The following is a 26,019-nucleotide window of genomic DNA, read 5'->3' on the forward strand; positions in this document are numbered from 1 at the left end:
TTGTTTCTAGGACTTACACGTCAAAACTTATGAGCATAAACACGAGTGATTCTGAAACTGTTGGTGGCGCTAGAGGGTTTGAGGTAGAGACTCCAAATTTGCTATGGTAACATTTCAGACTGTCCTCCATCTGTGTGCCAATAACTTTACATTGTGGTATAATGCATAATATTATTACAATCATAGTTTTTGGGGGAAAAAAAAAAAGCAAATAAATGAAATGTCCACTTTAAAAGAAATTAACCTTCTTTAAAGGAATTATCACTCATTATTGTAGCTATGGTGAACTCACTACATGATTAGCTCATATTCAAAATAATAATAATAAACACTCATCAATGATAATAATAGTAATAATTTAAATTGTGGTATAATGCATAATATTATTATGTTAAACGTTTCAGAGTAATATTTTGCAATTATTGCACACATTAAATGTTTGAGTTGTGCATAAGCAGATTTTCCTGGCAAACAAAATGAGCGATGTAAAAGCAAGCAAAGACTTTGGGACTTTGGTAAAAGGCTCTTTGTTCGAATCTACCGTATAGTGTCAAATGTAAGCGCACTTTCTTTTAACACACTCTGTTTAAAATGAAACAACTAAATATAACAATCACACATCCATGTGTCGAATTAACTGCATTTATTATGTTCAAATTAGTCGATAATTTTCAAACAAACTGAGTTTGTTTGGCTCGCTCATTGATATATGCGTCTATATATGAGTGTTTACGGTAAGAGTGCTGCTTCGCGAGTTCAGGGGGAATGTGGAATATCCTGTCGGCAAATCCTGTGAAGAACCAGGAAAACTGACTGTTTAAGAGAAGGTAAGCGAATAAAAGAAACCTTAAAGAGAGAATCTGAGCTGTCATGTGTAAAGAAAGCAGCTGTCAGCAGTATTAAATGAAGGCATTGATCTCTTCCTGTGATTGTTTTTTATGATCCAGCTGTTAATAAATCAATGATTAAATCAGCTGATGTTCAAACTTCAGCAGAGTTTCCATGCATTCTGCACACCTGTATTTGACAAGTCAAAGTTCTTCCGGGTATTTTCTGCTGACAGATCAATCTGAGCATGTCAATCATCTCACCTGCAGTTTAGAGGAGCTGCATCTACAGATGCTGATGGAAAACAGGAGCTTGAGGTTTGGTGCATGATGCAGATGTCATAACACATACTGATCAGAGACCAGAGAAATCTAATCTCTGTTGTGCTTTTGCAGGTTTCTTGCTGGTTTTCTGGTTCTCTTCCAATCCAGATTGTGTGTCACAAATGCAGATCATGATTCCAGACCCAACTTCGTCCTGATGATGGTAGGATGATCTGGGCATTGGAGATATCGGCTGCTATGGAAATGACACCGTCAAGTAAATAAAGCTGCACTTATTAAAAGAATAATTGTGTTTAAAATTAAGATTCTGTCATTGTTTATGTTGTTGCAGACCAGTATGATGTTATTTTGTCCTTGGAATACTTGAGTTTTTTAGATTCTTGGCATTTGGCTTTTATCCAAAGTGACCTACATTGTGTTCATATTATACATTTGATCAGTTCATGCATTCACTGGGAATCAAACCCATGACCTTTGCTTTTGAGCTACAGGAACACCATGAAAATATAACTTCGGTAAAGTTGGTTTTATATTCGCACATTCTGACTTCTGATAAATTCAGACTTTCCAATAAATGTGCAATAAATTCATCTTTGCACATTTTAAACAGCGACATGATATTGACAACCAACGATTGTCAACTTACAACATTTTTCACAGTCGATCAAAATAGGCAAGTATTGTTTTAATGGCATATTTACTTGTGAATGTCCACTGAATGTCCAATGTAGTGTGATTAACAAGGCTATTGAATACGGATGTGCGAATGTGCGAATATAAAACCAACTTTACCGAAGTGAAAATATACTCATGCAATATTCTGAAGTCATGTGATGCTTTGTGTGAACAAAACAAAATATGTTTCTCACTGAATAGTCTGATGTAGAGCTGCACGATTAATCGTTAAAAGATGTCATTCTCGATTCAATCACCCATGCGATCTTATTCCTAAATGACAACAATTCGTCTCTGTCTGTTATTGTACGATCTCAGCGAACATTCAGATCTGAGTTCTGATCCAGAGAGCCGTTGTCATATATAGATATGTATAACAGCTTCACAAACAGTCTTTTCAACCACACAGTATCATTATTTCTGTCTTACAATCATTCAGATTATCACAGAAGTACTGGATAAACGTTTATAGTTCAGATATAAACACTGATGTCTACAGTAGAGATTAAAATAGAGTAAATCTGCTTTTGAAAGTAACTTGACGCTTCAAATAAAGATTGTTTTAATTACATCATTACACCAGTAGGTGGCGACAAGTGACTTATGAAAACGTGTATTTGTCATTGAATCATTCATTCAAGAGATTCGTTCAAAAACGATTCATCCAGTAATGAAACAAGTGAAGTATTTGAGTGAGTCATTGAATCATTCATTCAACCCATTTTTTTTTTTTTTCAATAATTACTTCAAATTAATTAAATGTATTTTTAAATAGACTGCAGAAATTAACATTTTGTCAGAACATCCAATAAATTACATGTTTTTTTGTTTAGTTGTCTGTTTAGAATCATGGGAGATTTGTGATCTCTGTTTAAAACATAAAATCGTAATTCTCAATTTATCTAGAATCGTGCAGCTCTACTTTGATGTGATTGGCTCTAAATGTCGTAGGTATCATTGACAAACACAAGATGTCACTTCAAACATGCATAAAGAAGAACATGCATTTGCTGTAAATAACCAAAAATCTCACTCTAGTTGCACTGAGTTCTTCCTCTGCATTTCTGTCTTGTTTTCCAGTACAAATATCTAAACATTCTTAAATTAAGATACATTTACTGGAGAAGCAAAATGACTCAAGATAGTAAGTCGTGTTTACTGAAAAAAATCATGCAATTTTTTTCTTATTTTAAGCATAAACTCACTTCATTTTCAGCATGCAGTTCTTAATATCTTCAGTCATTTCCCTTCTCCAGTAAATGTATCTTGATTTATGAATGTTTAGATATTTGTGCTGGAAAACAAGACAGAGACACTGAGGAAGAAACATACTTTTCACGTACTGCATTAATCTGTAAATGTCTTTCTCTGATAGTTGTTGTCATGTGTTTGAAGCACTCCAAACATAGATCGTCTGGCCGTAGACGGAGTGAAACTGACCCAGCACATCTCCGCCGCTCCTCTCTGCACTCCCAGCAGAACCGCCTTCATGACGGGCCGCTACGCTCTACGCGCCGGTGAGGAACCAAAAACCCTTCCAGAAAAATTAGTTTTGAATGTTATATAGACTTGAGATCCATCCTGCTTTAAAGAGCTCAGCGACTGTCGCTTTAAATGCTCGAGCTCTTTAAAGCAGGATGGATTCTGATTGGCTGTCAATGTTTTTATCGTTCCTCATCTGGAAAAAACATTCTGAAAGTGAATCCAACGATATCGTTCCTCTGTTCTGTTATAGTTGTGGTGTGGACTCTGGTATTCTTTAATATTTAGAGTGATTTTTAGAACTATATCTTTATCATTATGGTTATAGTTATCGTCTTTGGTGTGAACGGGCCTTTAGGATCTTTTATGTCAGTCATCTAGGCCTATAAACCAAAGCACTCGGCTGATTAGTTCATCTCAGAATGGGAGGTTTATTGATCTGACAGGGTTTATTGGTGTGATACGGTAACGTGTTTGTGTCTGTGTTGATGTGAAGGTCTGGGCAGCACCGGCCGAGTGCAGGTGATTCTTTTCCTCGCTGGATCGGGAGGACTTCCACCTAATGAAACCACCTTCGCTAAACTTCTGCAAAAGCAGGGTTACACCACCGGCATTGTGGGTAAGACACTTAATACATACTAGTATAGGGGTGAATCAGGGGTGAAATTATAATGTGCATAAAAAATTAATGCATAAAAAAAAGTGTATGCATATAGTAAAAGTTATTGCATGCATAAAAAAATTATAGCATGCAAAAGAAAACCATTGAAAGGAGAGGTTGTTCAATAAAATGTTCATATACTCACTCTTATGTTGTTCCAAGCCTGTATCCCGTAAGTGAACTATCCCTTTAAACACTTTTTAAACCGTTTTGAAATTGGACATTGTCTTATCATAGAAATGGTACCTTAAAAACTTTTAGCTGCCTCAATCTTCCATATTCTGTAAAATTGTTCGCATCACTTCTGGTTCAGGTCTTTGTACTGTATGTGCTTTGTTAAATATAAAGCTGTTTTTACTCAAGATGCCTTCAAAGAAGTGAGCAAAGATGAGCATAAACCGATGACCATCATATATGCAGATTGATATCTAAAAGTTCTTATTTATCATCTTCTCACTAACATTAGAATATTAAAATAGAATAAAACTGCAACAGTAAAAAGAACTACAGTAGCTGATTACCTTAAAAGTCCATAGATATCACTGTCAGTTCATACTTATAACACCTTCTCCAACAAGTGGATGCAATGAGAGCTGTTTTCCTGTTTGTTCATGTGAAGTTTGGGATGAAGAATATTTTTGTGATATCAACTTCAAATTTGGAACAAGATTTGGTTAGACATTTTCTAGTAATTCTAGAGGCCAAAATTATATAGAAAAATATATATTTTGTAAATAATATAAAAGGTTTAATTCAGTACATTTTAGAGCTGCACGATTCTGGATAAATTGAGAATCATGATTTTTTATTTTGTTTCAAATAGAGATCATGATTCTGAACAGCCAACTAAACAAAATAACATGCAGTTTACTAGAGGTTCTAACAAAATGTTAATTGCTGCAGTCTATTTAAAAATATATATATATATTTAATTCATTTAAAGTAATTATTTAAAAAAACAAATTAGGTTGAATGAATGATTCAATGACTCACTCATAAAGACTTCACTTTTTTCATTACTGGATGAATCAGTGTTTTTGAACGAATCTCTTGAATGAATGATTCAATGACTCACTCATAAAATACTTGTTTGAGACACATCGGCGCTGACATCAAAGTACCACAAGAGCGATTGGAGAGCATACGACTCCTTATGCTTTTGAATCGCTCTCGCGGTACTTTGATGTCAGCGCCGATCGGTCTGGCAACGTCAATGCATCTCAAACAAGCCTAAAGTCTTCACCTGTTTCATTACTGGATGAATCAGCATTTTTGAACAAATCTATTGAATGAATGATTCAATGACAAATACATTTTTAACAGTCACTTGTCGCCACCTACTGGTGTAACGATGTAACTTAATCTTTATTTGAAGCATCAAGTTACTTTCAAAAGGTGATTTACTCTATTTTAATCTCTACTGTAGACATCAGTGTTTATATCCGATCTATAAACATTTATTCCAGTAATCTGAATTATTGTAAGACAGAAATGATGAAACTGTTTGGTTGAAAACACTGTTTGTGAAGCTGTTTCGTATCTATTCATGACAACTGCTCTCTCTGGATCAGAACTCAGATCTGAATGTTCACTGTGATCATACTTGTCAAAGCTTTAATAGACGGAGACGAATCGCTGTCATTTAGGAATGAGATCATATGGGTGACTTTTTTTTACTGAATAATCGTGCAGCTCTAGTAGATTTGCTTTACAGTAAACTTAAATTCTATCTTTTTTTACACTTTTTTTGCATGTGCTTTCACTTCTTGTCGTAATCTGCTGAGTGTAGAGAGATCTATGCTCAAAAAGAGGGGTGACGGCTAACAGGATAAACTCATTTTGATGTCCTGGTGTCTTTACACTGTGTTCATTCTGCAGGTAAGTGGCATTTGGGTGTGAACTGTGAGAGCAGAAACGATCACTGCCACCATCCCAACAATCACGGCTTTGATTTCTTTTATGGGCTGCCCTTCACCTTCTTCAATGACTGCAAGCCCGGAGAAGGTAAAGATGTCCTGGTGGACCTGCAGATAATGCTGAGACAGATTTCTGCGCTGCTGGCGCTCGCGTTTCTCACGCTGCTTGTGGTCCGGGGCGTCGGGCTGCTGCAGGTCCGTCTGGCACTCGTGGTGTTTCTGGCTGTTCTGTCTCTGCTGAGCTTCTCTGTGTGGTTCGTGCCCTTTGAACTCCTGAGGACCTGGAACTGCATCATCATGAGGAACGGTGAGGTGGTGGAGCAGCCCATGAATCCAGAAACGCTGAATGCACGGCTCATGGGTGAAGCGGAGCAGTTCGTGGAGAGGTGGGATGTGCATCAGGCTCAGTGAGAGCAGTTTAACCGCAGTCAGCAACCACATAGCAACTGCCTAGCAACACAGAACACCCTAATATCACACTAGCAGTAGCAACGCCCTAACAACCACTCAGAATATCATAGTATCATCCTAGCAACATCCTGGCAACCACCCAGAACATCATAATATCCAACCATCTAGAGGACTCTAATTTCTTTTTTTTTTTTTTTTTCCAAAAACAAACAGTCTTTGTTAACAATACAAACACAGGGATTGAACAAAGGAAACCAAAGACACAGCTGAAGCTGATGGGTATAGAAACAAACAATGACAATCCATAGCCAAAGAACATTTCACATATAAAGCTTGTATACTTAAATGTTTATCTATTTTTTTATATATGAATGGGTTAATCTGTTTCAAAAACCATAGCCACTGGGGAGAGAGAAAAAAAAAAAAAAAAAAAAAAAAAAAAAAGGGGAGTATGATGACTTTCTTTTTTCCTAAATAATTTTTTTTAAATTATTCTGCTATAAAACAAAATCTGATCGTATAGGGGATATATACTCAATCCAATCTTTCCATAGTACTGATAAAACTGGGACTTAAGTCTTAAAGCATAGGTTAGCTTCTCCATGGTAAAAATATCATGTACTATGTCCACCCAGTCATCTAGAGTAGGCAAAGTTGGTTGTAGCCACTTTCTTGTAATTGCTTTCTTACTTGCTATGGTTAGGATTCTGAACAGGTATTTGTTTGGAAAATCACTGGGAATCAATCCCAGGTACATCACTTCAAAACTGAATGGAATGTGAATCTTAAGAGTAATTTCTAGACATTTGTGTATCTCATACCAATACTGTTTAATAGAAGTACAGCCCCAGAAAATGTGGAAATGGTTTGCCTTGTCTACCCCACACTTTCGCCAACAATTGGATCTATACGACTGATGCTTGATCTGAGCAGGAGTGGAAAAAAACCTAGCAACACCCTTCCACGCAAACTCTCTCCAGAAACAGAGAATATGTAGTTTTCCATTGTGACACGCATATTCTTTCCCACTCCTCCACTGAAAGACTCAGGTTGCCTTCCCGCTCCCATCTCTCCTTTATGTATAATAATGTGTCTACCATCTTAGCTTCTTGTAGCCCACTATACAACTTTGAGATCACATTTTTACAGACATCTAATTGATAGGCTAGAAGAAAAAGTTTTAATAACCTATGTTCTACTTTCCTTGATACATCTCCTATAGCATGCTCTGCATAGTGCCGCAATTGAATTGGAGATACCTATAAAAGTCTTGGTTCTCTAGCCCATAATTTCCTTTAAGCATATGAAAGCTCTGAAGTTTCCCTTTATTCATAAATGTCCAATAGGCAGTCAAGCCTTTAGTTGTCCAACATTCTAAACCTACTATCCGTTTTGTTGGGAACAAACTCAGTGTCATAGGCACACCAGCGGAGCAATATCATAGAATCTCTCAAATTACATGATTGCACTAGTTTCTTCCAAATGCTTAGGGATACATTTAACCAAGGGTTATCTATAGTTAATAATATATTTATCAGTCCAACATCTCCCAATGCTGCCTGAACTGGGACATCGTGAGATATAACACTTTCTATTTCCTTCCATCTAGATTGATATACTGGATTACATAAACACACCAAAGGTTTAATTTGGGCAGCATAATAATAATCTCGAAAACAAGGCAGTGCCATTCCCCCCTTTCCCTTTGATAGCTGAAGTGTTTTAAATCTAATTCTGGGTTTCCTCCCTTTCCAGATAAATCTTGAAAATAATTTATCCCATTCTACGAAATGCTGCACTGGTATAATCACTGGCAGAGACTGAAATAAATATAACAGTCTTGGTAGAATGTTCATCTTGACTGATTCGACCCTTGAGCTCATACTTAGAAAGGGGATAAGATTCCATCTTGATATATCACCTTTAATTTTTGCAATTAGAGGAGCAACATTAACTTGAAACAATTGTGATAAATCTTTTGATAAGATTACTCCCAGATATTTAATTGAAAGCGATTCCCAATTGAGACAAAAATTCCTCATAATAGATCCAGGTGGCTTATAATTAAACGTGAGAACCTGGGTTTTCTGTATATTCACCTTATAACCTGAAAATAATCCATATGTCTCAAGAAGTGACATCAATTCTGGAAAAGACTGGGTTGGTTGCTTTAAGTAAACTAAAATATCATCTGCAAAGGCTGCTACCTTATGTACTCCTGTCCCTATTTCTATACCTATAATTTTGTCATTTTGCCTAATCCACTGGTTAAGGGGCTCTATAAATAGGGCAAATAGAATAGGGCTAATTGGGCAGCCCTGACGTGTTCCTCGTTCTAGAGTAAACTGGTTAGAAAGATCACCATTCACCTTAATTCTCGCTAATGGTTTATCATATAATGTTTGAAAAACTTTAATAATAGATTTGTGAAACCCAAATCGATTCATAACCATAAAAAGATACTTCCACCGAACAGAATCGAATGCCTTTTCAGCATCCAATCCTACTAACAAAGCTTCAATATTGTGCTTGGTTATATGACTCATAATATGTAGAGAACGCCTAATATTGTCTTGAGTTTGTCTTTGCCTAACAAACCCAGCCTGATCTAAATGGATCAGTTCCGGAATAATTGTATCTAACCTTCTAGCCAGAATGGATGTAAATAATTTGTAATCAACATTTAAAACGCTGATAGGTCTGAAATTTCCACACTCAGTTTTGTCTCTACACTCAAAAAAATAACTTGTTGGTCTAACTTAATTCAATTATGACACCTATTTCCACACAGTTGAACTGATTTATTTGAACTTAAGCTAGGTTAATTGTACTGATGAGTGAAATTCATCGTAATTGAATGAGATCACACCAGTTTCATTTGACGTATTCTGTGAATGTTTCCTGAACATAATTCATTCTTGTTGATCCAACCAGTGCTTTTTTTTTTTTTTTTTTTTTTGTTACCATCGTGGTGAAGATGTGCGCTTGTGCTTAGGTTTTGAGTAGCTGTTGTACACAGACATACATGTTTCATGACCATTGAGAGGGGGAAAGCTGATGACCATATGTAGACTGTGTAAATTATGTGCTGGCCCTCAAACTAATTTATTTATATTTCTATAAAAACTAAACTAAAATAACACTTTTTCATATGCTAAGTAACATTTATAGCATGCAAGTAATGATCAGATAAAGAACTTCTCATCAATGGCTTTAACACAGTTAAAGCTCGTTAAGAACAATATAAATTTATTTTACGTAGCCACCTAGAGCCTAACCACAAGGTCTACACTTCAGCATAATGGTAACCTCAAAAAATCGACATAACATAAACTCTTTTAAATGTCAAATATAACTGAACATCAAACTTTAAAAGGTATTTCCCTTTACTAAAAAACACATTAAACAGCACTTAAGTTCAACATTTACTGTCCCAATCTTTCCCTACGCAAAGCATGCTGGGAACTAGAAATCCACTGCCCAGGTTCAATCAATGCAACATAAATGATTCATGTCACCCAACACAAATGGTTTAGGTTGACCTAACATTTTGCAAATTTAATTTCATTTAACATAATACAATTGAGTGAAAATGCCAATTAAGTAAAAAACTAAAGATTTGTGTTGGTTCAGCTTATTTTATTTAAATAAACTGAACAAGCAGCTAGAATCATTTTTTTGAGTGTACCTTCCTTCGGTATAACCAAAATTATTGCCTCCCTCCAAGAGGGGGGGACCCCCCCACCTTTTAATATGTAATTGAATGTGTCAAGTAACACAGGAGTCAATGATTCTCTAAGGGATTTATACCACTCAGAAATGAAACCGTCGGGGCCTGGAGACTTGTTTACTTTCAACTTCGTAATAGCAATATTCAGCTCCTCAAGAGTTATTTCAGATAACAGTCTCTTATTATTTTCTTCAGAGACTGTAGGTAAATTCAAAGAATCAAGAATTTTGGTCCCCTGAGAATCTGCATCTGTTTGTTTCTGGGAGTATAGATTTTTATAAAATATCTCAACAATTTTTAAGAATTTCATCCGAGCCATATTCAATTTTTTTGGTAATAGGATTGCGAATCTTGAAAATCGAGTTATCCGCCTGTTGTTTACATAATCTATAGGCCAAGAGTTTAGTAGATTTGCCACCCACTTCATAATATTTCTGCTTAGTAAATATAAACTTTTTCTGTATTTCTTGCATGTACAAATCATTAATTTCTTCCTGTGTCTTTTTAATCTCTTTTTTGACCTTGGAGTCCAAATTCCTCATGTGTTGTCTCTGTAGCTCCTCTAGATGTTGCTGTAATTTATTAAGTCTCTCCTGCCTAATCTTTTTGAGTAACGAAGTGGTCGCAATAATTTTCCCCCTCATCACAGCTTTGCATGCATCCCAGAGTATAGGTGGCGAAACCTCCCCATTGTCATTATTTTCCAAGTACATGTTAATTTCAGTCTTCATCTGTTCTTTAAGTTTATTTAAAATACTAGAGTTTAATCTCCAAAGCGTAGTCTTTGCTTTGCTATTCAAGTTGAAAATCAAATAAACAGGACTATGATCAGAGAGATCTATTGTTCCTATCTCACAGCACTTAACCCTGTTTCTGTCTTTACTAAAAATAAAGAAATAGTCAATTCTAGAATAAACTGTATGAGGCGAAGAAAAATGGGTATAAATACGACTAGAGGGATTAAGATCTCTCCACACATCCAGGACCCCTAGCTCTTTCATAACAATATTAATTTTCTTACTTATAGGCTTGGATTGAATTGAACCATTCCCAGAAGAATCCAATCTAGGATTCAACCTAACATTAAAGTCTCCTCCACAAATTGTAATACCTTGTGAATTAGTAACCATTAAATCAAATACATGTTTATAAAAAGACCAATCTGACCCTGGAGGAGCATATACATTGAGAAGAGTAACCAAGGAGCCCTCTACATTTCCTGTTATCATAACATATCTACCCTCTTTGTCTGTGATGGTAGATATATGTTCATAGTTTATTTGTTTTGATATTAGTATTGCCACTCCTCTCTTATGACCAGATTTATAAGATGATGAAAAAACATGTTTAAAGCCGGACCTATTCAAATTTATTGTGTTCTACCTGTGAAAGATGTGTCTCTTGTAAGAAAGCAATCTGGGCTTTATCTTTTTTAAGTTTTGAAAAAATTTTGCTTCTTTTAATTGGATTGAGCACCCCATTCACATTAAAAGATATCACCTTAATATTATTTAACATCTTTTCCCATTAATGCACAACTTAGCCTGCACCCACTCTTATGATTCAGAAAATGAGCAAACATCCCCCTTACTGCAGTGAACAGCAGTTGAACACTCATAACATAATTGAAAAATTGAAGAACCATTAACAAAACAAAAACTTGAAAGACTTCCAATAAAGAGGTCTCTTTCCTGACCTCGAGTGAGCCGAAAGAGAACGGCCCTGAGGGACGACCTTCAAAGTCCAATAGGGAAGGGCCCCCTGTACTGATCACATTGGCAATACAGCTTGCGCTCATGTGTCAGTTCGACAGCTATACTCCGACATTCATTATTACACAACTTCTATAGGTGAAAACACTAGCATGAGAAACTATTAAAATGGGTTAGCCAATTTTCCTGATTTCACACTTTAAATAAAAATAAAAATAATAAAAATCTACATCTGTATCTACTTGACAGATCCATTGCTAATCAAAACAACTCAATAGGATCAATGTTCTGGGTAAGTTACCGTCTAAAAGACTGGAGCTTTTCTTTATAGTTTGGCTTGTCTCTGGTGCGGCCTCGTTCCGCTTTCTGACCAGCCGTGCGCCAGGTGAAACTTTGAATTCGCTCCATCAGTGTCCCAGGGGGCTGAATGACAGTGATGGGAAATCCCCTGTCAGCTAAATCCTTCGTTGCTTCTTCCGCAGTATTGTATACCCGGATTGCATCTGGAAAAAACACACGCAGTTTGGCCGGGAAGGGGGTTTGAAACTTGATATTCTTCTCCTTCAGTAGCTTCTTTGCTTCAGTATATTCCTTGCGCTTTCTAATAACGTCAGGGGCATAATCGTGATCGATGTTCACTCTCTTGTCACCCCAAACAAAACCTTTCTTCCTCCACGCAGTTCTCAAAATTTCCTCCTTCATTCTGTAACTGAGAAAGTTTACCACAATTGATCTCGGCGGTGCGTTTTCTGGCGGCCGTGGAGCGAGCGCGCGATGTGCTCTCTCAATTTGAAGGGATAGAGATGCTTCTAGTTCAAGTTTCTCTCTCAGCATATCCTCGACAAAAGCGGTCATAGATGGCGAGCTGCCCTCAGCCCCTTCCGCGACTCCGTAGATCCTGATGTTGTTCCGTCGTGAACGGCCTTCTTGGTCTGTTATCCTCTCATCTAACTGCGACTGGAGTTTCAGAAATTCCGCCATTACGCTTTCGCTGTTTTGCGATCTCTCCTCCAAACCCACGATTCGTTCCTCGGCTTCTTCTAATCTGTTATTAGTTTTTTGGATGTCCTCTTTAATTTCCTTCAGCTGATCTGAACTGTCTCTCCTAAAATCACGCAACTCTTGAAGGATCATAGCCAGGCTGACGGTCTCTTCGAATTCGCCGGCGCCTTCCCGCTCCAGTACAGTATCATCCGGGCAGACATTCAATGGCGACTCGGCAGTTTGGCCGCGTGCTTCTTCTCTCTCTAATCTTTCGGATTGCAACTGTTTCTTTTGTTTTCGCCTAGTATGTATTTGAGCCCCCTCTTCCATGTTAACGATAATGGTAATTCGAGTTTATTTCTCGTGTTTTGGGGCTAAATTCTATCACTTTGTCGGAGAACTAATCTTTCAAGCTGCCATCAGTTGGATGACGTCACCGGAGGACTCTAATTTCATCCTAGTAATGCCCTTGCAACCACCCAGAACACCATAGTAACACTTTAGCAACCATCTGGAACATTCTAATATCATATTAGCAATGCCCTAGTAACCACCCAGAACTAATACCACCCTAGTATCATCCTAGCAACCACCCAGAACACCCTAGTATCATTTTAGCAACACCCTCGCAACCACCCAGAACACCCCAATATCACCCTAGCAATGCCCTATCAACCACCCGGAATACCCCAGTGAATTAATTTGTTCTATTTAAATGCCAAACAATGCAAAACAATCTTTAAAAACTAAATTTTTTAATGCAAAACATAATTTATTTGTTTCTTTTGAATTTGTGCTGATATATGGTCTGCACATGTGTTTGCTGAGACTCACCTGTGAACAGGAAGCTCTAATGCTCATTTGCATGCATGCTTGCTTTATAATGTGGTAATGCAGAAAGCATTAAACCTGTCCTGACAGATCAGCTGTATGTCTCCTGGCGTTCTCACGCTTACGATTATGGGCTGTTTCTTGTGCCTGCGGTGGGAAACTTCTTTGATTTCTGTTCATCTTGTGATTTATGATGTCAGACACAGAGACGGGCCCTTCCTGCTCTTCCTGTCACTGGCACACGTGCACACGCCCCTCTTCGTGTCCGAGGGCTTCGCAGGAAAGAGCAAACATGGGCTGTATGGGGACAACGTTGAAGAAGTGGACTCTATGGTCGGTAAGTGATAGATTTCTGTTCTTTCCAGCGTCATGCTGACAGTAATGTATCACTGGAGATCTCTGAGTGTTGGTCACAGTGGGTGTGTCTACCGCTGGGTGCTCTAACATGATTGGTGGGCAGCACAAGGGACCACAGCTTTTGATTTGTTTACAAATTATGAGAAGTTTTACTGCTACAGTAAAATGTCATTCTGAAAAATCCACCAAGAAAGAAAGCATCATATCTTAAATCAAACTAGCAACCTCCCAGAACACTCTAGCATCACCCTAGCAACTACCTAACAACACTATAGCAACAACCCATAACACTCTAGCATCACCCTGGCAATGCCCTAGCAACCATACAGAACACCCAAGCAACACTATAGCAACAACTCAGAAAACTCTAACATCACCCCAGCAACCATACAGAACACCCTAGCAACACTATAGCAACAACTCAGAAAACTCTAACATCACCTTAGAAAACATCCAGAACACCCTAGCAATCACCTAGCAGCACTGTAATAACAACCCAGAAAACTGAAGCATCACCCTAGCAACCATCCAGAAATCACTAACAAATACCTAGCAACACTATAGCAACCACCTAGCAACACTATACCAAAACCCATAACACTCTAGCATCACCCTAGCAATGCCCTAGCAACTATTCAGAACACCCTAGGAACCACCTAGCAGCACTATAGTAACAACCCAGAACACTCTTGCATCATCCTAGCAACCACCTAGCAACACTATAGTAATAACCATAAAACAGCACACTCTAGCATCACCCTAGCAACTATTCAGAACACCCTAGCAACCACTTAGCAGCACTTTAGTAATAACCCAGAAAACTCTAGCATCACCCTAGCAACTATTCAGAACACCCTAGCAACCATATATACATGACTATTTTGCATTGTGGCATTTAATTATAACTAATTAATTTACCACAATGCAAACATCAGATTTTTTTGTTACTGCAATGGAAAAACTTTCTTTTTATACTTAATATAATTTTTATTACAGTAATAAAAATGAGATTTGTTTTCAGTAAATTACCTAGTTATAATTAAATACCACAATGCAAAACGATCTTTAAAATAAAGTCATGCAAAATAGAACTTATTTCTCTTCTTTTCTTCTCATGAATCAAATGTAACAATAATACAATTATTGTAACATAAAAAGCTCAATCGCATCGAGGTCTGAAATGTGACTTTGAGTAAAGATCACATGTTTGGTCACAGGTAGAATGAGGAAGACCATCGAAAGGTTCGGCCTGTCTGAGAAAACCTTGATGTACTTCACATCTGATCATGGCGGCCACATCGAAGACGCTCAGAGAGGAGGCTGGAACGGGATATATCGAGGTACAAACACTCAGATGGGATTATCATCCTGTCAACATTTACTCAACCTAATGTCGCTCCACACCTGTATGAACCTGTGAAACACAAAAGCAGACGTTTGGAGGAGTTAGGGCAATAAGGGCAAATGGTGCCGAGTCAACCTCCAAAAAGAATAAAACAATAAAAAAATTAAAAAACACAGGCAAATACAGTGTATGATTTTGTGTTTTTACTGACCCTCTTATGTTTAGGTGGTAAAGCCATGGGCGGCTGGGAGGGAGGAATCCGAGTGCCGGGAATATTCCACTGGCCCGGGCGTCTCACTGCAGGTCGACAGGTGTCAGAACCAACAAGTCTGATGGATGTTTTCCCCACAGTGGTGAAGCTCGCTGGGGGAGCGCTGCCGGAGGACAGGTACAACACAATAACGATATTTTACTGTAGGTCAGACAGCAATACACACTTTACACCCTACGCAGATAATACAGATTTTATCAGTATAGCCTAGCATCACTCTAGCAACCACCCAGAACACCCGTGCATCACTCTAGCAACCACCTAGAACACTCTAGCATTACCATAGCAACACCCTAGCAACCACCCTAAACACTCTAGCAATAACGTAGCAACGCTTTAACAATTACCCAGAAATCAAATCAACTTTATTTATAGTACGCCCTAGTAACACTTTAACAACCACCTAGAACACTCTAACATTACTATAGGTACACGCTAGCAACCACCCTAAACACCCTAGCAACACTTTAGCAACCACCCAGAAGTCGTCAACTTTATTTATAGTACACCCTAGTAACACTTTAGCAACCATCCAGAATACCCTAGCAACACTTAAGCAACCACCTAGAACACTCTAGCATTACCATAGCAACACCCTAGCAACCACCCTAAACACTCTAGCAACCACGTAGCAATGATTTAACAATTACCCAGAAGTCAAATCACCTTTATTTACAGTACACCCTAGTAACACTTTAACAACCACTTAGATCACTCTAACATTACTCTAGCAACACCCTAGCAACACTTAAGCAGCCACCATAGCAACCACCCTGAAAACCTTAGCAACCACCCAGAAGTCAAGTCACCTTTATTTATTGAACACCCTAGCAACACTTAGCAACCACACAGAACACCCTTGCATCACCCTAGCAACCACCAGGTCACCCTAGTAACCATGTAGCAAACTCCTAGCAACACTTTAGCAACCACCCAGAATACCCTTGCATCACTCTAGAAACCACCTAGAACACTCTAGCATTACCATAGCAACACTATAGCAACCATCCTAAACACTTTAGCAACACCATAGCAAACACCCAGAAGTCAAGTCACCTTTATTTATAGTACGCCCTAGTAACACTTTAACAACCACCTAGAACACTCTAACATTACTATAGGTACACGCTAGCAACCACCCTAAACACCCTAGCAACACTTTAGCAACCACCCAGAAGTCGTCAACTTTATTTATAGTACATCCTAGTAATACTTTAGCAACCATCCAGAATACCCTAGCAACACTTAAGCAGCCACCATAGCAACACCATAGCAACCACCCTGAAAACCTTAGCAACCACCCAGAAGTCAAGTCACCTTTATTTATAGAACACCCTAGCAACACTTAGTAACCACACAGAATACCCTTGCATCACCCTAGCAACCAAAAGCGCATCCTAGCAACCATGTAGCAACCATCTAACAACACTTTAGCAACCACCCAGAAGTCGAGTCATCCTTATTTATAGTACAACCTAGCAACACTTTAGCAACCACACAAAATACCCTTGCATCACTCTAGCAACCACCTAGAACACTCTAGCATTACCATAGCAACACTATAGCAACCATCCTAAACACTTTAGCAACACCATAGCAAACACCCAGAAGTCAAGTCACCTTTATTTATAGTACACCACTGCATGAAAAGAGCTGTATCCGTACTAGGAAACTCCTGTATACACCACTGGTTTTCGGACGTATCTACTAGTTCCACTGAGTGTATACATCGAATTCCACCAAGTTAGGATACTTCCGTAATGATACCAATTCGGATGTATCCTGGTGAAGGGATATTACTGTGGTACATACAGCCATTTGTTGCCATGGCAAGTAATCCACTCAAGAATTTTGTCAGGAGACATTTTCACACCTCAAGAGCCCTTTGCACTTCACACCTTGACACACCTCTGCTGTCCCTATTGGTGTTTTTTCTCAACTTTGATTGGTTGTTTTAAACAAAAACCCACCCAAAACCCTGAAATCTATTGGGACAGTACCCTGTCAATTTCCTGATACTAGTATTTGATTGGTCACGGTTTTCATTTAGCCCAACCCAAGCCCTCATAGCATAGTGACTTGATTGGTTTTGGCCAGCTATGTTAATAAACCTTAACCACCCCACCCACCCCACCCCACCCCACCCCACCCACTATACAACCCAACCCCCTCAAAATGGAAAACAGAATGGATTTAGAATTTCTTTTAATTAAAATTAAACCAAACACTTAAAGCATTAAATATATAAAGAAAACTATATAGAAACTGTACAGGGGAAAAAGTACTTTTATAAAATTTAACCAAACACAGCAAACACAAGCAATATTATAACAGTTACAGAATATAAAACTAAATAAATTTAACTTAATATGTACACACAGCAAAGTATTTAAAATTTAACCAAACACAGCAAACACAAAGAATATATAAAAAAATAAGTTGCAGAATATGAAACTAAATAAATCTAACCTAATAAGTATACAGAGTAAGAATAAGACAAAACAGAAGAGAATAAGTGAACAAATGTGCAATTTGTGGTGCAATTATTAAAACTGCAAAGCCAGTGTTAACCACTAAAAAAACACCCAGAAATGTATCAAACTTAAAGGAATAGTTCACTCAAAAATGAAAATTCTGTCATAATGTACTCACTCTCATGTTGTTACAAACCTGTATAAATGTCTTTGTTCTGATGACCACAAAAGATGATTTTTGAAGGAATGTTTATAATTAAACCAATCATGAGCCCCATTGACTCATAATCGGTTTGATTTCAAACATTCCTAAAAAATATCTTCTTTTGTGGTTATCAGAAAAAAAACATTTATACAGGAATTGTAATAACACGAAAGTGAGTAAATAACAGAATTTTAAATTTTGGGTGAACTATCCCTTTAAAGTCAACTTGATGAATTTCTAGACTTACTCGTCTTTTCCTTTGTCAGTTTTTAGCTCCTGTTTTAATTGTACTTTCTCCGAAGTGTCTCAAAGTATGTCTTGCAACACGCTGAATAAAAGAAAATTCAGATAAGTGACAGAAACTACACTATTCAAATTATAAGATGGACAAAATATAAGAGACCAAAATTATGGACATTAAAATAGTTAAACAAACATTTTAAAATTACCTTGTATACACTCAGGGTCTGCATCTGCAAAAGTTGTTCTCAGTTCCTCTAGCAGATAAGTCATGACTGCTTGGTTACGAGAACTTATTCTGTGTGGAAAGAGAGTAGTGTGTCATTAATTACATTTGAAAGAAATACGTAAAACCCCATAAACAGCATGGCCCACAAAGGCCAAATAAACATAGCAGAAAAACAGCAGTCTTACCCAGTTTGTGGATCATATTTTTGTGGGTTGTTTTCCGAATTGTGGAGGCGCCTTACAGCTTCCTGTAACATTGAATGAAAAACGCTTTAATACATGCACACATACATTGACTGGAAACAAAGAGTTTTCAAACGACGTCGTGTACATATGCAACAAACTTTTAAAAGGCCGGACAACTACAACAACGAAAGGGTCAAAAAATAATTTAGTCAAGGCGATGTATAATTTAACTGTTACTACTATATTGTCCGCTAAAATAAAACTCAACTTACCACAATGCCCACGTTATGTGCCCTCTTTACTCTTTTATGGAATGGCTCTTCCTGCAGGCTTTGTTCTTCCTGCGGTCTTTGCTCGTCAAACTTTCGCTCAAGAGCACCAAGACGCTGGATAGCATCTTCGAGAAGAGCAGTGTTTGCAGCTTGCAAGTTTGTTGTGAAATGAAAAGTTTGCTCTAGTATAGGCACACAATGGCTAACCCCCCTCCCAGACCTGGCTATGAAAACAAAGCCAGCACCTCCTGCTAGTCATTAACATATGAAAACCCTTCACACCTCACAGCCACCACTCCTCGCAGCTAGCTGGGAAAATTCCTAGGAAACTTTCACCGATTCCTGTATACATCCACATACATCAGGTTTCTGGAAGTTTTACAGAGTTTACATTCGCATATTACCTTTCCAAGCAGTCTGCCTCATACATTTGGGAAACTTCAAGTTTAGCAGGGATTTCCCATCCCATATTTGTCCGGATACCGCTCTTTTCATGCAGTGCACCCTAGTAACACTTAGCGACCACACAGAACCCCCTTGCATCACCCTAGCAACCACCAGGACACCCTAGTAACCATGTAGCAACCACCATCAACACTTTTGCAACCACCTAGAACACTCTAGGATTACCCTAGCAACACCCTAGCAACCACTCTAGCAACACTTCAACAACCACCCAGAAGTCAAGTCACCTTTATCTATAGAACACCCTAACAACACTTTAGCCACCACCCAAAACACCCTAGCTGTGGCCTCACAACCAGACAGGATGCTGTAGCAACCAACATTTTTTGTCTAGATGTTTATATGTGTAAAGGAATGGTCCGGTCTGTTGTAAGTGTGTTTGTGTGTGTGCCCTGAGGATCCTGGACGGCCGTGACCTGATGCCGCTGTTAGAGGGCAAAACCAACCGCTCGGAGCACGAGTTCATGTTCCATTACTGCGGCATGTATCTGAACGCTGTGCGCTGGCATCCACGCGACAGTGAGTGACGTCACACACACACACACTCAAAAAATCATCTCTGTCTGAACGAGACACTAGATTACCCACATACTGTGAAAGACATCAACATGATCATTTATTTTATTGATCAACTATTAAAGATGAAACATGCCCTCCTCAGGTGACTCCATCTTCAAGGTCCATTTCTTCACACCGAACTTTTCTCCCGCGGGAGCCATCGGCTGTTACGACACCAAGGTGTGCATGTGTCACGGGGACTTCGTGACGTACCACGACCCTCCGCTGGTGTTCGATCTCAGCAGGGACCCGTCAGAGAGCCGTCCGCTCTCACCGGAGACGGAGCCGCGGTTCGCAGAGGTGCTGGAGCGCGTGGGACGGGCCGTGAAAGACCACCGCAAAACTCTGACGCGGGTGGAGAAACAGCTGACGTGGAGAAACGTCCTGTGGAAGCCGTGGCTGCAGCCCTGCTGCGGGACCTTCCCCTTCTGCTCCTGCTCCGAAACAAACACTTCAGACTCCAGACAGTGAAGGATGAACGAGTGTGATGATAGTAGCGCTTCAGAAGAAGGGAAGCTCCTGTGGTGATTTAACATAAAGAGAATCAATCCTGCTGTGCAGAACATTGACATGTCTTCATCATGTTTGTCTGAAAGTAAATAAATACTTGTCCTGACATTTTTTACATTAAATATTAAACATTTTGGTGACACTTTACATTATGGTTTCTTTTAGTTAACTAAATGAGCTAACGATGAATTGAACTTAATGTTATTTTCAACATTTACTCATGTTTTTAAATCAAAAGGTAACACATTTCTATTAACTAGCATTAACCAATATTAATAGATTTCTCATTGTTAGTTCACGTTAACTGATGTTAACAAATAGAACCTTATTGTAAAGCGTCACTCATATTAGTTAATTTTCATCATCACAATGGAGTACATTTGAAATCAATGGAAGAATTCTGTGAAGTTTTATGGTTTTAGTTTGTTTCTTTAAAACGTTCCATCCTGTTTGATCAAAATCACACTGATACATTTGAATCTAGTGATTTTCATGAATGCGTCCAGCAGGGGGAGACATTTGTGTAAAAGTGTTTAGAGAAATTAAATGGACAAATATGAGCTAACTTTTTAATATTATGGTAATAATCTGGGACATGATTATTGCAGTTTACTGTAATAGTATTTTTAATATAAAAATAAATTGTGTATTATAAATATTATATAATTTTATATAATAAAAAGAAATTAATATATATTAAACTATTTCAAAATAATCACCCTGTTGATGTTTATTTATTTTGATGATGTTTCTCCTGAAGCATGTCCTAGAAAAAGATAAATATCAAAATCATCAGATAAACATTTGGAACATTGTTTTCTTTGTGACAGAGATACAGTAAAAGTGATTTGTAAATATGAGGGAAGAACATATTTTATCACAAATAAAACAATCGACTCCAAGCACAACTACACAATATGACTACAAAATCTATAATAATATTTGAATAAAGGGTGAAGATGTCAATTTTCCTAGACCGGACTTTTGCTCACTACTAACAAGCTTTGGGTGTTTATTCTCAGGATTCCTGCACTTTTGAGTTGCTCATGTTCATATCTGCCAGAAATGGAAAGAGTTGGATGTTACTTCGAGTAAAAATGTGCACATCAGATCTCAGGTGTCTCACGTGATTTTCCAGGAGAACATCGAGCTTTTGCACTACATTCACATTCACCTTGTGCTCTGCTGAAGACGAATAGAAGTTTTAAATGTTTCCAGATGTGATGCAGCAGGAGGAGTCTGATGGATCCGTCGCTCTTTCATCTCTGGGAAGTGTGGAGGAGAACAGAAGGTGGACAGGTGAGGTCTGCTTTCTGCAGTTATTCAGGCGGAAACTCATCTGTGGAGAATCAGAAGTGAGCTTAGATCTTCCAAGTCTTAGTACACGAGCGGGCGGAAGGTTGGAGTAATTAAGATTTTTAATGTTTCTGAAAGTCTCTTCTGCTCACCAAAGCTGCATTTATTTGATCAAAAATACAGTAAAATAGTGAAATATTATTACAATGTAAATCAGCTGTTTTCTATGTGAATATATAGTAAAGTGTAATATATATCCAGTGATCAAAGCTGAATTTTCAGCATCATTACTCCAGTCTTCAGTGTCACATGATCCTTAAGAAATCATTCTAATAAGAAACATTTCTGTTCTGTTCATATTTTTGTGGAAACGTCATACATTTTATTTTTCAGGATTCTTTGATGAATAAAAAGTGCAAAAGAACAGCATTTATTTGAAATATAATCTTTTGTAACATGTCTTTAATGCTTTATATGTCTTACTGTTTAAGTCCTATTTGAATGCCAGAACATTTTCTGTTTGTCTTGATGGGTTCTCTTCTTCTGTATCGTCTTTGGATTATGGTGTCCCTCAGGGCTCCATTCTGGCCCCTGCTTTGTTCTCTTTATATATGCTACCTCTAGGGACTGTTCTTTCTAAACATGGGGTGTCATTTCATTTTTATGCTGATGACACCCAAATTTATCTGCCCTTAAAGATAGATGACAAAAAAGCTTTAAGCTCTTTATCAGCATGCTTGCCTGATATTAAGTCTTGGTTCTCTTTTAATTTTTTGCATTTAAATGAGAGCAAAACTGAGGTTATTGTTTTCGGGCCTACAGATGTGTTAACAAGCTCTGATGGCGACCTGGGAGATTTGATCTCTTATGTAAAACACTCTGTGAAAAACCTGGGTGTTATTTTTGATTCTGCCCTTAAATTTGACAAGCAGATTAATGCTGTAATCAAATCTAGTTTTTTCCAATTAAGACTGTTATCTAAGGCTAAGAGTTTCCTAACATTTGCAGAGTTTGAGAGAGTGATCCATTCGTTTATCTCATCGAGACTTGACTATTGTAATTCTCTTTATATTGGAATGAACCAATCCAATATTAGTCGTCTTCAGATGGTCCAAAATGCAGCAGTCAGGCTGTTGACTGGAACACGGAAATTTAGTCATATTTCCCCAATATTACAAGCGTTGCACTGGCTGCCGGTTTGTTATAGAATTGATTTTAAAATTCTGCTTTTTGTTTTTAAAGTCCTAAATGGATCAGCTCCAAAATATCTCTCTGAACTTTCGAAAATAAATAACTCTGCTAGATCACTAAGGTCATCTAATCAAAGATTGCTGATCCGAGATCTAGACTCAAGACGAGGGGTGACCGTGCTTTTTCTATTATTGCTCCAAAATTGTGGAATAGTCTTCCTCTATCTTTAAGACTAGTATCCACAGAGTCTGAATTTAAATCGAAGCTGAAAACCTACCTTTTCTCTCAAGCTTATTACTGTATTTGATTTTTAACATTGATTTTTAAAGATTACAAATGAGTGTTTCTGATGAAAACTCCCTTTATTATTGCATTATTATATTTACTTATTTATTCTCTTGTACAGCACAATGGCCAACTGCTGTTGTAATTATTGTGCTATATAAATAAACGTTTGATTGATTGATTTGATTGATTACTGACCCCAAACTTTTGAATGGTAGTTTATGACGGTTTCCACAAAAATATGAAGCAGCACAACTGTTTTCAACATTGATAATAATCAAAAATAATAATAATAATAAAATGTGATCAGCATGAAGAGAGGAATTAGGTGCACTAAGTTTCATTTTTCTAGATCATCGGGTTCAAAAGTTATAACCGTTTCAAATGTGAATTTTTGAACTTGTGGTGGCGCTATGGAGTTGGTCCTAGAGACCCCAAAGTTGGTCAGATTACTTTTCATTACCATCACTACAAGTGTGCCAATTTTCATCATTTTCCTTCTCATGGTTCATAGGGCTGCCATAGATTCCCATTGGGGGAAAACTAAACTAACAATTATAATAAGGGCTATAGTACCTTCGGTACTTTCAGTAGTGCATCTCTACATTTTTTCATTTAAATAAGAATTATTTGCATATTAATTCCAATCAGTCTTTTTTTTTTCTAACATCTATTTGCTTATTGATTTGTTGCTCTTTTCCTCCATTCATTCAGCCATTTATAACCGCCTTTATGTGACAAAGCAGCTCTGATTTCCATCTAGTCTCTTAGAAAAACGTTTGATTAACATCATAAACTCTAGTTTTCAATGCAACTTATTCTGTTCAAGAACTGCCCACTTAAACATAAAGACATCTGACTGACACAAAAAGTGACAAACCGCAGTTTTTTTGGATTTTACATGCCATTAATGTGAGGTTTGTCATATTATAGTTGATTCAACAGAAATAGAGCAATGTTTCAGTCCACAATCTGTTCAGAAAACACCATACAAATCTTGTTACTGATCGCCTCAATCTGATGCCACTAACTTCAGAATAAAAGAATTTAAAACAGTTTTGAGTTTTACTGGCCTTTATGAGTCATTAGATTCCCAATGAGTTCATGAAGTTGATCCTTTGAGTCGAGTCATTTAGAGACTGAAATTCATCTTTTATCAGTGTCTTTGATTGTTGAAGCAAAAAGTTCAAGTATCCGCCTGCGCACACATTGAACAAATACAAACTGTTCTTCTGTAATGAATTGTGAGTCTATTTTTAAACCTTTAAAGTTGACTTAGGGTTTTCTCTTTTCTTTTGCTATAAAATGGTTGCCTATTAAAATGTGGGGAGCTGAAAAATGTCTTTGATATTTCGTTCCTACAGACAGACAGGACTTACACAAGATGTGAATTAGGAAAATAACATCCATAGAAGGAAAAAGACTCAAATACATCGACTGTTTCAGTGGCACTGACGTCCACACTGCATCTTAATTCACATACTATCCGTCCTAAATTGTAGACTTAGAATTAGTGTGAATTAGATAATAGAATTAGAATTAGTGTGTCCCAAATCATAGTAAGTTGAGATGCTGCCTTAAAATTTTAAGTTTAGTCAACTCAAATATCCAAGTTGTCACTTGATACAACTTCACATTTCAAGTTGACTAAACTTAAAAAAAAAAAAAAAAAAAAGTGTTTGTGCTGCCTTAAAATTTTAAGTTGAGACAATCATTTTATATATATATATATATATATATATATATATATATATATATATATATATATATATATTTTTTTTTTTTTTTTTTTTTTTACAATGTACCATGTCTATTAATAGGTAAAGCTACAGCTTGAGATCCTTTCCATCTAAACTGGTTATTTCTCTTAAGCCTAGTAGTGAATGTTTTATGAGTCGAGCTGCGCCGAAGCACAGCCGAAACAATGTTCTTCTGCAAAAAAATGCAGTTTTGTTTTTAAACACTAGAGAGCCCAAAGTTACATAGTGTACCTTTATATAATATTAACAAACAAGCTTCCATAAGTATCAGAAGGCATCTGATTGAATTTATTTTGTGATTTCACTGACATTATCATCTTGAGCTGTAGTGCTGCTAAATAAAGTTGCTTGTGTCGTTTACAGCAAAAAAAAAAAAAAATGGCTTCAACAGCCGGTCAACAATCAGCAGAGATGATCTAGAGAACAAAAGTGAGCAGATGACGTTTCCTGAAAACATGAGAGCATTTGGTTCCCCTAAAAGATTTCAGGAACGTGCTTGAAATTAAAATCTGCAAGAAGATTTCAGTGTTTACTAGAACATTTTCCATGACATGCATGAACATCTGCTTTGCTCTCCATTTCAAAAGAATTTACAACAGAAACATAATGTGTAATTCAATTAAACACAATATCACTTCCATACTGCTGAACATTTGCTGAAGCTGTAGAGCAAATATTTTGAGTCGTTTTGAAGGAAACACTAGTTGCAGCACCTTCTGGGATATCACACAAAAAACACCATGAATTCTAAAAAAAAAAATTATGAGCTCAATTGAGGTGGATAATTTTTTTTATGCTATAAGACGATGTGCATAAACTACAATGGAAGCACTTTTACAGAATAAATCCGGTGCAACAAAAA

At 37.4% G+C, this 26,019-nt stretch overlaps 2 protein-coding genes across 2 annotated transcripts in view; one reads left to right on the plus strand and one right to left on the minus strand.

The window, feature by feature from the left end:
- LOC125270828 overlaps positions 1 to 26,019 on the minus strand; it is a 455,327-nt gene that overhangs the window by 302,219 nt on the left and 127,089 nt on the right. The window lies entirely within an intron of this gene.
- On the plus strand, positions 993 to 21,528 carry arsh (arylsulfatase H). The gene is given in 11 exon segments (XM_048194811.1): positions 993 to 1,145; positions 1,224 to 1,317; positions 1,319 to 1,368; positions 3,183 to 3,304; positions 3,766 to 3,888; positions 5,809 to 6,232; positions 13,715 to 13,851; positions 15,089 to 15,211; positions 15,442 to 15,604; positions 19,955 to 20,076; positions 20,219 to 21,528. Coding segments are annotated over 11 exon segments (1,869 nt in total). The 5' UTR covers positions 993 to 1,002; the 3' UTR covers positions 20,587 to 21,528.

The sequence above is a fragment of the Megalobrama amblycephala genome, linkage group LG6 (assembly GCF_018812025.1).
Source record: "Megalobrama amblycephala isolate DHTTF-2021 linkage group LG6, ASM1881202v1, whole genome shotgun sequence".
Classification (NCBI taxonomy): Eukaryota; Metazoa; Chordata; class Actinopteri; order Cypriniformes; family Xenocyprididae; genus Megalobrama; species Megalobrama amblycephala.